At 42.7% G+C, this 13,535-nt stretch overlaps 1 protein-coding gene and 1 long non-coding RNA gene across 3 annotated transcripts in view; one reads left to right on the top strand and one right to left on the bottom strand.

Moving 5' to 3' along the window:
• The window catches only part of LOC138750138 (uncharacterized), a 63,461-nt gene that overhangs the window by 15,916 nt on the left and 34,010 nt on the right, over window positions 1-13,535 (bottom strand). The gene's annotated exons all lie outside the window — the stretch shown is intronic.
• The window catches only part of cobl (cordon-bleu WH2 repeat protein), a 389,570-nt gene that overhangs the window by 372,064 nt on the left and 3,971 nt on the right, over window positions 1-13,535 (top strand). For both annotated transcript variants that reach the window (XM_069912158.1, XM_069912164.1), the window contains one exon: window positions 336-554. In XM_069912158.1, the coding sequence (XP_069768259.1) occupies window positions 336-554 (219 nt within the window). The remainder of the gene's footprint in view (window positions 1-335; window positions 555-13,535) is intronic.

The raw sequence follows: 13,535 nt of genomic DNA, 5'->3' as shown, positions 1-13,535 counted from the left end.
GAAACATTTTGAATGTTGAAAGGAATGGACAGAATATTAGAAGATTGTTTTCCATGATGCTAGAGTTTAGAACAAAAGGGTACAATTTCAAGATTGAAGTATGTCTGCTTAAGAGGAGAAATGCAGTGGAATTTCTTCAGCAAGAGGGTGGTAAATCTGTGGAATCTGTTGCCTCAAGCTGTTGTAGACACCAAGTTGTTGGGTGCATCCTTTTTAAGTTTAGGTTAGTATGTTATTACAAAGAAGTGCACTCATTTTACTTGAATTATGTTCAATAAATTATTGAAGTTTTTAAGAATTGATATTTTTGATAAAACTTTGTGCTATTTTCACAGACAACTTCCCTAGCTTCTAAAGAAATACAAGATCCAAAAAATGTAGCATCTGCTTCAACAAGAGAATACTTTCAAACTAAACAACCAGAACAAGCACCTCCTTGTTGCCCACCACCAAAAACTGAAAAGTTTTCAACCAAACCTCTCGTTAATCAAGAGGCACGAACTGCATTATTGAAAGCAATTCAGTCTGGAACTGGTGCAGCACTTCTAAGGAAGGTATGAATTTTTAATCCATCCATTCTGTTTAATTTTTAAATAGAAGTTTCTGTCTCTTTCTCCCCTTTGTTTATTAATTAACTCTGTGCTATAATACTTAGCTTTTCTCTATTTTCAGTAGCAAGTGTTAGAACTGCTTGCTGGAGGATATGAAGCAAGTTGTTTCTAACTTCTATTCATTAGATTATATACAAGCAAGGCAAAATTAAACCAAAAATGGAGGGGCTCAATGGATCAGGCAACATCTATGGAGGCAAATAGATGATTGACATTTTGGGTCAAAGCCATCCCTTCGCTTCCACATATGCTACTGGACCTGCTGAGTTCCTTCCAGCTGCTCATTTTTTGCTCCAGATTCCAACATCTTCAGTCTTTTGTGTCTCCAAGCTTCCATAAACAACCTTTCAAGGCTGAAATTCCATGGTTGCCTTTTGCTCAACCAAAGTGAAACCTCCGATTCAAATGGAGGACAACTAGCCTCAAGACTTTTTGGTTTAGACAACTCAGTACAAAGCCTTAACATATTCAGGAGCAAGAGCCTTGAATGATGTACTCCATGACTGGAAGTTATCTCTTCTGAGATTTGAAGGTAGTCTGGCAGAATACATTTATGCGTTGAGTAATTGTCTGGAGTGCCATAAAGTTGGTAACAATGCAGACCAAAGCAACTTATTTACTGTGATATATTCAAGTCCAGGGGTTCAGGAAACAGATGGAGACAGTAAACATTGCCTAAAACCCATAGATGTCTTTTGAAGTTTTGGACAGGTGGGTACTGCATGTTGTGCTGGCTTCATTTTACATATGCCTGTACAGATCTGAAATCTTCATAGGTATAATTTAAGACACAGACATGTTATAAAAATATATGGGCAAGAGATCATTGGAGGGATTGCTATGTTATTGCAGAACTATGCACTGTCCCCTACCTCAAATTACCATAAACTGTATATATCTAGATGAGGCCAACATAATGACCTTGGACCATTCAGGTTGCAAATTTCAAGTGTGAAAATGCTGCCAAGTTATGACAGAACTGCACTTGTGCCAAATCAGCCTGTGGTTTGGAGAGATTTCATGTCAGCTCACTGCAAAAAGGCCCTTGTTATATTCATGATGAATGCTTTCCAACCTCCAACCACATTTTTAAGTAGACATGGTCAGTCAATGGCAATCAAGAGAATAGCCATATTAAATGTTTTTACCTTGCATTACATACAGAAATACTGAGATTTTAAAAAAATATATACATACTGCACAGTTACAGGTCATTTCGGCCCATAAGTCCGTGCTGCCCAATTTACACCCAATTAACCTATCAGTATGTTTTGAAAGGTGAGAGGAAACCAGAATCCCTGGGGAAAATCCAAGCAGACACAGGGAGAACATACAAACTCCTTACAGACAGCATGGGATGCTAACTGCTATGCCAACTGTGCCACTAGCATCATATATCAATCTCTCTACAGATTTGTTGCAGCTGATGGAAATAATAAAGGATGATGTGTTGGATGTGGAAGCTGGTAGGATGAAAGGTGAGAACTGAAGAACTCTTATCTTTTCCCTTTGAGGGGGAGGTGAGAGCAGAAATCCAGAAAATTCAAGAGAGGGCTTCATCAATCACAGTGGAAGGGTAGCCATGTTTACTGAAAAGGTGGATGTCCTGGAATTGAAAGTCTCATCTTGAAGGCAGATGCAGCAGAAAATTAAAACTGGGAGAAAGGGTGCAAAGAGGTATAGTTCAGGTAGCTGTGAGAGTCAGTGGGTTTATAGTAAATATCAGTGGATAGTTTGTTCCATGAGATGGAGAGAGAGAGATTCAGAAAAGGGAGTGTCAGAAGTGGTCCAAATGAACTTGAGAGCAGAGTGAAAATCAGTAGCAAAGGTGATAAAATTGATGATTTCACATGACTGCGGGAAGCATCCAAGGCAGTTATTGATCTAATGGACAAAGAATTGAGGAGTCGTATCAGCAAAGGTTTGCACAGCCTGCAATAGAGCAACATGCCAACGAGCTGAATGCATTCTACATTCCTGTAGAATAGGGGTCAGTGAGGCTCAACTATTTCCTGCATTCTTTACGCCCCTGATCACTGCTGCTGACGCCTGAGTGGCCTTCCTGAGAGTGAACCTGCAGAAAATTACTTGCCCCGGATAGAGTCACTGGACATGTCCAAAAGGCTGCATAAATCATCTGGCAGGTGTGTGCACCTATAACTTTAATCTTTCCCCAGAATAGGCCATAGTTCCCACAACTTCAAGAAGGTCACCATCATACTAAGTATCATAGAAAAGCTGAATAACACAGATTTAAATAACTACTGACCAGTGGCTCCAAAATTCACCATCATGTTTGAGAGGCCGGCCATGGCACACAACAACTATAGCTTCCCAGCCAGCCTTAACCACTTCAACACCCCCAAACATAACAGGTCCATGGCAGATGCCATATCCCTATCCCACCATTTGGTCCTTAAACACCTGGACCAATGGCCGAATACAGCACATTGACTACAACTCCGCCTTCAATACCATCATCCCCAGTAACCTCATGTTTAAAATTCAGGTCCTTGGTCTCTGCCACAGAATTCATGATTTCCTGTTGATCAGCCTTAACTCCATCTTCAATTTTGCTGATAACACCACATTTTTGGCTGGCAATAAAAAATGAAATGTAATTCAGGAAGAAGATTGAGAGTTTTGTGGTACCTAGATAACAATCACCTCTGAATGTCAATAAGACAAAGGAGCTGGTCAGGAGGGGTATGGGAGGAGACTCCTCCTCTGTTCACATGAATAACATCAAAGTGAAGACAGTAAATAGCTTCATGGTTGTGAGAGTGAGCATTGAAAGTGATTTGACCTGGACTAACCGAACTGACACTGCAGACAAAAAAGCACACCAATGCCTCTACTTCTTTAGAAGGCTAAGGAAGTTGAGCATGTTATCCATGTTCCTAAATGACCTCCACATGTGCACCATCGAAAGCATCCTAGATGGATGCGTTAAAATATAGTAGAGGAGGTGCTCTGCTTAAACTTAGATGAAGCTACAAAATATTACACATACCTCCCTCCTCTCCATCAACTTCATCTGCATCTCCTGCTGCCTTAGAAATGTAGCCAACATATTGAAAACACCCAACTCCATCTACACTCTGTTCTCCCTCCTCCTGTCGAGAAGTTTCAAGAATGTGAAATTGCTCACCAACAGGTGCAAAGACTGTTTCTCTTCTGCAGCCATCATGCTCCTGAATAAACCTCACAACAGTGTGTTTCAATGCTGCCTTGCCACATACTAATTGATCTCTTCATTGTAGCACTACACACTGTAATGTGCTCTTGGTGTTCTACTTTCTACTGCTGTGTGCCTGTTGGAGTTGATTGCTGGACTGCTTATGGAACAAATCCTTCTCACTGTACCAGGTATATTTTGACAATAAACAAACTTGATCAAGGACTATTCAATGGTAGCCAACAAAAAGACATGTATGGCTGGAAACCTTATGGGTGCCCATAGCTACACCTTTGATTTGTAGGAAGTGACAGAAATCAAAAGAGAAATTATTCAGGGTGAGAATAAGTTCTGCCAGGCAGATGAGAGTGTTAGTGGTGGGAAAATGGTTGGATCTTTGTTGCAGAAAAGGGCAGAAAGTTTAAAGATCTTTCTGATGCAACATAAAGTAAAGTTGAGGTAGTGGGAAATTGCAAATTGCCAAAATTGTGGAAATTATGTGAGGTGTCCAGGATGTAGATGGAAAGGAACTCAAGAAAGGGAGACAGATATGAGTTAGTAACGTTAGTGAACAGACAGAAACAACAGATCTAACAGGAATTTAAATTTCATTGTCTGATTTGAAATTCAGTGAAAAATACAATTGATGAATAATTTTGAAATAAAAATAGCTAGAACTACTGTGATTTTGTGGCATGGCATTACCACCTTAATTTCTGCTTTTGTTGTTTGTGCCATGTCTTTTAGATAATTTAAGAAATGCATGTTGTCCCGAATCATAGGATTTGAAGGAGCCTGGCCATGTGAATAACTGATCTGAAATTAGGTAGCAATCCTTTTTAAATTTTGTTCAACCTTCGGTACTGAAATTCTTTGGACAACAGGATAATAGGGTAGTGGCCAAAATCATTTTATGATTAAAAGGAGGCACCAAGGAAACATGATAGGTTTCGTTCAATATTTTAATATTCTCTAATGTTTTGTTCAGGAGAATAGCACATGAAGATTTCTCGGAATAATTTCAAAAATTCCAGTCGATATTTAATTGAATCACTTGTCTGATAACCAGATGAGTATGGTTTACATAGCTGGGTTCTTCTCACCTGGAGCCTCATTATTAACCAATTTATCAACATGAATTGCACATGTCACTGTATTTTGGCCTTGAGTTTCTGGCAAAAAATAAATATTTTTTGCCAAAATGTTTTTCTGTGGACATCTGACATTAAGATAGTTAAACTTCAACTTTGTTGAGTTTTATAAATGCAAAATCCACTCAGTGACCTGGATATTAGGCCCAGATATTTTAATTTCTGTGTGATGTTTAGATTTGAAATTTGCTTTTCTGGACATAATTTCCATCATCTTTTGGACATCTGTTTCAAATGCAAATGCACCTTCTTGGACAGATTTTATTCAGTTTACTGTCATTGGTGCTTTTACATACTGCAAAATATAGAAAAGTAATAGGGAAAAAGGTCTTTAGATTTTCTGAAGCATCATTTTGAAAGTCTTGTTGGAAGAGATGAGGGTAAGAAAGGAAATTCTTTATCCCACCAGTGAAAGGAAGTAATTCTAAATGGAGATTCATCATTCTGCATTTCACATTTATTTGCAGGATGGAGGGAAGCATGTAGTTTGTGGTTTCCACATACCTGTTCTTGTCTGTCTGGAAGGTAGAGGTCATGGAATTTGGAGGAACTGAATGACAGGCAATTGCCAATGTGTTGTTAGCACTGCCTTTGAAAAAAAAGTTGAGTGTATTCCTTCACATGGCTACAGGTTACACAACCTCTGATCTCTTGTAGACACAATGATCACAGAGCTGATCCAGTTGTTACTGGTCACTGACAACTGGCCCTTACTCCAGGATGTTGACAAGAAGATTTGCTGACTGTAATTCAGTTGCCAGCTGCCCAAAGAGCCTCATGAGTATTCAGATAAAAAACTGTAAGATCTTATTCAGTATGATGGTTGAGCCACACAGCACAAGAGCTGATGGTATGCAATAATCTGTATAATTGCCCAGGGTTCATTTTAATTCCACAAATTCTTCATCGCTGCTTTAAAGGAATATTGAAGAGGGCAACAAAAGACAAGGGAATAAGGTTACTAGAAACTTGTTTATGGACACTCTGTGCTGATCTTTCTCCTTTGTCAAGTTAAACAAGCAAGTCTGCAGATGCTGTGATTGTGGTTTACTCTAAATTGCCGGAGAAACTCAGCAAATTACGCAGTGTTCTTTATGCAGTAACGATAAAGGTACATAATCAATGTTTTGGGCCTGAGGCCTGAGAAGGGACGTCATTTTTTTTGAAGAAGGAAAATTCTTGGATGACCTGGAATGGAAGAACTCATCATGGAAGCAGATGTAATGGGCACAGAGGAATTGAGAGAAAGGAATAGAATCCTTACAGGGGACAGGGTACGAGGAGGTCATTGGTACCTGTTTGACTTAGACAAAGTGAGTTGAGTTAAGGGAGGAGTTATTCAGGATGACAACAAGGTGAGGAAGGTGATAGTGGAGGGGGGCTGGTTGGGTCTGTTGTTGAGAAAGAAAGCCTTTTGGGAATGGATGTGTATAGAAATTGGACATCCACAGTGAAAATGAAGCAACTGAGTTCAAGGAATTGTAAGTTATTGAAGTGATGGAGGGCAGATGAGGTATCGCGGATGTAGGTAGAGATGCACTTGATTGGGGGGGTGGGGGGAGGATGGAGTTAAGGTAAGATGATGCCAGTTCGGTGGGTCAGGAGGATGCAGAAACAATGGGTCTACTTTGACAATTGGGTTTTTGGATATAGAACCAGATAGTGCAGTGTTGGGAAATAATGAGGTTGGAGGCCATGGGAGGGAGATGACCGAATGTGATGAGGTTATAGATGGTATGTGGGACAGTAGTTTAATGTTCTTTGGCAGAGTTTTGTTTAAGAAAGAGAGTAAGAACAGGTGTTCGAGAGCTGTCATCTGGCATCAGCAAGGCTAAGGTTAGTCCACTAGGCCACAACAGCACCACCCTTGTCTATGGGTTTGATAGGTTGGGATTTGTGAGCTGAGTGGAGAACAGAGGATTCCAAGGGAGTGAGATTAGAATGGTGAATTAGTGAGTGTTGAAATTGAGATAGTTAATGTCTTGGTGCCATTTGGAAATATAAAGATCCAGAGCAGGCAGATGGCCAGGAGGAGGTGTCCAAGAGGAGGAAGAAGGCTTTAATCATCAAGTCAAGTTTATTGTCAACTAATTACACAAGTACAACCCGATGAAACAGTGTTCTCTGGTCCTCAGTGCAATACACGCAGACACGCAACCAGACATTACACACATACAAATAAATAAATGAAAACTGTTTTGTGTGCATGATAGTCTCAAATGGTTAATATTAGCAGTTCCTTTGGTCATTCAATATTCTCATTGGAAAAGAGGTCTTCAGGGGGAGATGGAAAATCATGGTAGAAGAAGTTAGCATGGAGACAGTGGAAGAGTTCAGCATCATGAGTGCACAGAACTCGTTGATGTGTGGCAAAGGAGGATAAGGCTAGGGTGGCCAGACATCATTTTAGGCTGTTTAGTCCGGCTTTTGAGGTCGAGCCATATGTTAATTTGACCTGCATTTGGGGTTGTAGGCTCTACACCTCCAAATGTAGGAAAAATTAAGAGGCCAAAAAAGGGCGAGGGAAGAAGCACTTACCTGTTAAATGTGGTGTCCCATGGTCCGTAGGGCATGCACGGCCATTTTTCTTCTTGTGCACATGCGTGAATACACGATGGATTGGATTGGAGTGCTGGGGCCGCCTGGTGCATGCACAGTGGGTTAGTTTACTGGAGCCAGTTGGCGTATGTGCGGTGGGCCTGTAAACAGGGGAATGTGTGATTCTGGTGTGATCGGCAGTGCTTCAACTGCAAGTGGAGTCGTGACAGGCTTGGAAGGAGCGAGGGTCTACATTCATTTCTTTCAGTTCTTTATTTATACTGTATGAATGCATGTAATGTATGTAATATGCAGAATGATAAATCATTGAATAAGATTTATGTTGAAATAGCTAGGTTTTTGCTGAATTTATATAGGCAAAAAAAAGTTTCATGTTAGAATTTTTATTTAATAAAATAACTAAGGTGATCATCTGTTTGCATTTGTTTTTGCAATACGGTTTAAATTTTATATAAAGAAATAATTTTTTTTGTAATATATGATAACCAATGATCATGTCTTCAGGGCCGGCACCAAGGGGGGTCATTTACGGGCATTGCCCCCCGCAAATAAGTTATTGTGCTTCCCCCCACCTGCAGCACTAACGTCACAAGAGTCAGCACGCGATGTAAACATGCCCCACCCATCCCCGAGAGAGCTTTTGAACGTTAGTTTGTGCCCCCGCACGGTTGCCCCTATGCCCCCAATTAAACTTGCTCTGACGCCGACCCTGCATGTCCTCCTTTTTGGAAATTTGTAAATGGCCACCCTAGATGAATGTGAGGCCTCTGTGTGATATCAGGGAATTCTGCCTCTGAGAGGAGAAATCTGGAAGGGATAGTAAAGACCAGGCAGGTTCAGAGTGGGGGTAAGTGGAGTGGAGTGTGCTAGGGAGAGGAAGGTGGGGGAATCAGGAGCAAAGTGGAGGGTTGGAGAAGTCAGAAGGGGTGGAGAAGGTAGGGATCAGAGCAGAGTTGAGATAAGAAGGTATGAGGTAAAAGGTTAGGAAGAAAAGAAGAGTTAAAAGTAGGAGTAGGGAGAGGTGTGGGGAATAGGGAAGGGTAAAGTATGGTGGTCAGGTTGGGGATGAGTCTGTAGTATCCAGTAGCAGAGGAATCCAAGGTGTCAATCTTACAGAGGCTGAGGTTGGTGTGGGAACTGGCAAGAGAGTTTCCCTTGTCTTCTAGCTCTTTTTCTAGAAATAATTACTATTGCTTTTGTTCTCCTTGGTCCAGTTGCATTTGGGTATTTATTACTATATTGTACAGCATAAGATGCACAATGATGCACCGTGCATCTTGGCGCCTCACAGTTTGGCGGGCAGCAACCTCCTTTGAAGAAGACCGCAGAGCCTACCTCACTGACAAAAGGCAAAGGAGGAAAAACCCAACACCCATCCCCAACCAACCAATTTTCCCCTGCAACCGCTGCAATCGTGTCTGCCTGTCCCGCATCGGACTTGTCAGCCACAAACGAGTCTGCAGCTGACGTGGACTTTTTACCCCCTCCATAAATCTTCGTCCGCGAAGCCAAGCCAAAGAAAGACAGCATAATGAGGTGAAATTAAATGGAGCATATTACAGTCCTCACTGACCTAAACACCCTAAATTGTTACCTTAATAGTGTAGTCAACCTCTAAATGTACCTAAATAGACAATGTTAGCAGGCATACTACACACAGTCAAATCAACCATCTTAATATTTTAGAATGATGAAATATTAGTCTTGCTGATGAATATTAGAGATTGAAAATGTTATCATTCCCTTTGAAGGAGTTTGATTTCAAAGAGCTTTCCAAATTGACCAGCCAACAATTGTTGAGGTGGCTTGGTTTTTTGGAGTCCTCATGTCTACAGAACACAGAATAGTACTACTCTTCATGATGTCAATCTCAATCTATCTCATCTGCCTGCACAAGGTCTATAATTCCTCCATCCCTTGCCTGTTCATTTGACCAAGTGCTTATCAAACATGGCTGTCATATTTGCTTCCATCATTTCCTGAGCAACACTATCCAGGCACCAACCATGCTCAGTGTAAAAGTACACTTGCCTTGTAAATCTCATTTAAACTGGTCCCTTTCCACTTTAATTCTATGCCACCGTATTTGATATTTCCACCCAGACAAAAGACTAATTACAGTAGACCCCCTTATCTTTTGGAGATATGTTCCAAGACCCCCCCAGCAGATGCATGAAACCGCAGATAGTACCGAACACATTAAGCTTTTTCCTACACATACATACCTAAGATAAAGTTTAATTTATAAATTAGACACAATAAGAGATAACAACAATAACTAATAAAATAGAACAATTATAACAATATTTTTAAAAAGTGGGTTACTTGAACACAAGCAATTGCGATACAGTAGTCAATCTAATAATGAAGACAGCTACTAAGTGATTAATGGGCAAGTAGCATATTCAGCGTGGATATGCTGGACAAAGGGATGATTCAAGTCTTGGGCAGGACGGCGTGAGATTTCATCATCCTGCACATAATAGCACACAATTTAAAACTTATGAATTGTTTATTTCTGGAATTTTCCATTTAATTTTTTTGGACCACGGTTGACTATAGGTAACTGAAACCCTGGAAAGTGAAACCGTGGATAAGGGGGGGACCACTGTATCTCATGGTGTTTAAAACTTCTATCAGGTGATCTATTCAATAGATAAAACAAATCAAGTTTGTCCAACCTCAAACAACTACTGTTGAGAAACCAATAGGCTTTTATTCACTGAAGAACAAAGGCACATCCATACTGTTCAACTGACCTGCACTGAGGAGAGGGGTGTGGAACAGTTACCTTTATACAGGAGCCTGTGGGAGGGGCCACAGGTACAGTCGGCCAATTATACGCAAACAGTGGTTTAGCACATTCACCCCTTTTTAAAAAGAGCCCGGCGGGCTGCAATCACAAATTAAGTCTCAGGCAGTCTGGTCATTCGTTAAGACCGTCATAGTACCAGTTGTGGCTGAAGTGCAGTGACAGGGTCCTGAACGGTCTCAGACACCTGTACGTATTCATCAGTGTAAGCAGGGCAGGGTACCAGGGGTCAGGTGCATGACGTGTGTTCAATGGTGAAGGGTGTGTGGGGTGATCCACAGAGGTCTTCAGGGCCCCTGGGGGAAACCAGGTCACTAACAGAAACAGTGTCTTCGTGTCTGTCAGGCTGTGCCACATAGGCATATTGGGGATTGGCATGGAGGAGGTGGACCCTATCGATCGGGGGGGGGGGGGGGTGGTTTTGGACATGGCTCCTCACATGCTTCTAGAGTAAGACTGTCCCTGAAAATGTCAGCCACACCAGCAATGTGGTCCCTGTTGCATATTTCCTGGGAAAGGAATACATACGTTCATGCAGTGTGGCATTTGTGGCAGTGCATAGCAGGGACTTGATAGAACAGAGTGGCTCCAGGAGGAACTCTTGTGAGAGGGAGACTGGGAAACCCTTCGACCGCAGAGCCAGGAGGAGGCCTTCCAAACTGTGGCATTCTCCCTTTCCACTTGTCCATTCCCCCGAGGGTTGTAGCTTGTGATCCTTTTCATGGCAATGTCCCTGACCAATGAGTACTGGTGCAGCTCATCACTAATAAAGGAGGACCCCTAGTCATTGTGGATATAACTGGGGAAGCTGAATAGAATAAAGAGACTGCACAGGGCCTTATGACTGTGGCAACTGCCATGTCTAAGTAGGGAATGGCAAATGGAGTATTCTTCAATGATATTGAGGAAATACACGTTGTGGTCAATGGAGGCCAATGGAGGGCAGAGGTTAACTTAGGCGCTCAAAGGGGCGGGTGGCTTTTATTAACTGTGTCCTATCTGGCCTGTAGAAGTGCAGCTTGCACTCAACACAGACCTGGCAGTTCTTTGACGTGGATCTAATCTCGTCAATGGAGTACGGCAGGTTGCCGTAAAAACCTGTTAACTCCAGGATAGCAGAGATCATTATGAAAGGTTTGTCGCCAGTCGATATGTGCGCTGGTACAGGTCCCATGGGATAGGGTATCTGGTGACTCATTAAGTTTCCAGGGTTCAGATATTGTAGTTATAAGTGAACAGTTCGATTCTCCTCCTCATTATCTTGTCATTTTTTATTTTTTCCCCACTGCTGATTGCTAAACATGAACTCAATTGCACATTGATCAGTCAGCAGGGTGAATCATTTACCAGCCAGATAATGGCGCCAGTGTTGCATTGCCTCGACAATGACTGGGGCCTCTTTCTCAATCAAGGAGTGTCAAATTTCTGCGCTCTGCAGGGTATGGAAAGAAAATATGACTGGCCTGCCTGCCTGGTAAATGGTGGCTGCCAGAGCCAAGACTGATGCATCGCTTTCCACCTGGAACGGGATGGATTCATCCATAGCTTGCATCGTGGCTGAGGCAATGTCTGCCTTAAGGCGACTGAAGGCCGCACGAGCCTCCGCCGTCAGAGGGAAGAATGTGGATTGGATGAGGAGGCGGGCCTTGTCCACATAATTGAGGACCCATTGGGAAAAGAGGAGAAAAACCCAAGGCATCTCTAGCTGTGGGGGAGTGGAAGTTCCAGGAGTGGCTGCATGCGGTCAGGGTCTGGGCCAATGATTCCATTCTCAATAACACAGCAGAGGATGGCAAGATGGGCTATGCAAAATACACACTTGGCCTTGTTATATGTGAGGTTGAGGAGGTTGGCCGTTCTGAGAAATTTCTGGAGATAGTCGTCATGGTTCTCCAGGTCGTGGTCGCAGATGGTGACATTGTCAAGGTATGGGAAGGTGGCCTGCAGCTCGTATTTTTCCACCATGTGGTCCATTTCCTGCTGGAAGACTGAGACACCATTCATAATGCCAAGGGGGACATGCAGGAAATGGTTGAGGCAGCCAAATGCCTTGAACCCTGTATTCTAGTGGTCCTACGGGTAGATAGGGAATGGTAGTATGCTGATTTTAGGTAAATGATCAAGAATATCCAGTACTGTGCAATTTGGTTGACCATGTCAGATATGAGTGGGAGGGATTATGTGTCCAGTTGCATGTATTTATTGATGATCTTACTGAAATCAATAATTATCCTGTCTTTTCCCTATTCCACACAAACACTACCTGTGCTCTCCAAGGGCTGGTCCTGGTTTCAACGATCCACTTTTTACAGGTTTACAATCGGGAGGTGAGGTTGGTGAATAACGACAAGGGGGTGAGGGTAATTTTAAGTGTGGAGAGCCCACAAGTTGTATATGGTGAGTGGCTGGGTTGTTGGCTAAGTATGCTGAGGGATTGTGGAGAGCAGATGGAGTGCAGCATTCAGTTCGAAAATTATATACAATGAGGGGTGGTTGGGGCCCATTGAATTCCATCGTCATGCTTTCAAGGTGACACTGAAAATTAAGCCCTAATAGTAGAGCTGCGACATTACCAAAAGTTTAAAGTCTTTATAGTCTGTACCCCGCACTGATAGAGTCACCACATCAGCAATACTGTGAGGGAAAGTTGCTGCACTATGTCTGGGTGTATGAAGCTCTCTGTACTCCCACTGTCGAATAAACAACTTGTCAAGTGGCCGTCAACCTTAATGTCCATCGTCGACTTGGCGAGTTGGTGCAGGCTGTCCTGGTCAATTGTGATGGAGGCCAGTGTTGGATCGCTACTCATTACTGCTGTGGAAGACGACTGTGTGCAAGATGGACACAGCACACGGCGCTGCTGGATCCCTAAAATGGCAGCCCCCAGGGCTCACGTGATGCTGCTGGATCCATAAGATGGGCCTAAGATGACAGCCCCTATGGTTTGCATATGTCACTGCTGGTCCCGGTGATGGCGGTGTCCAGGACGGCATCCCCTATGATCCACACATGGCGCTGCTAGGAAGCAGTTTCAATTTACACATTTTGGCATAGTGTCTCTTCTTTCCGCAGCTGGAGCAAGTCAAATCCTTTGCTGGACAGTGTTTCTTCTGATGCTTGTCCAAGGCACAGAAGCAGCACTTCAGGTGATCCCGGAGCATCGCACCTGTGGTTGGGTCACTGATGGAATAGGGCAAAGGCAATGGGAGGCGTTCATGGAGCAC

This window comes from Narcine bancroftii, chromosome 1 (genome assembly GCF_036971445.1).
Source record: "Narcine bancroftii isolate sNarBan1 chromosome 1, sNarBan1.hap1, whole genome shotgun sequence".
In the NCBI taxonomy this organism is placed as follows: Eukaryota; Metazoa; Chordata; class Chondrichthyes; order Torpediniformes; family Narcinidae; genus Narcine; species Narcine bancroftii.
Note: the sequence above shows the minus strand (reverse complement) of the source record. Positions and strands in the feature narration are given on the sequence as shown.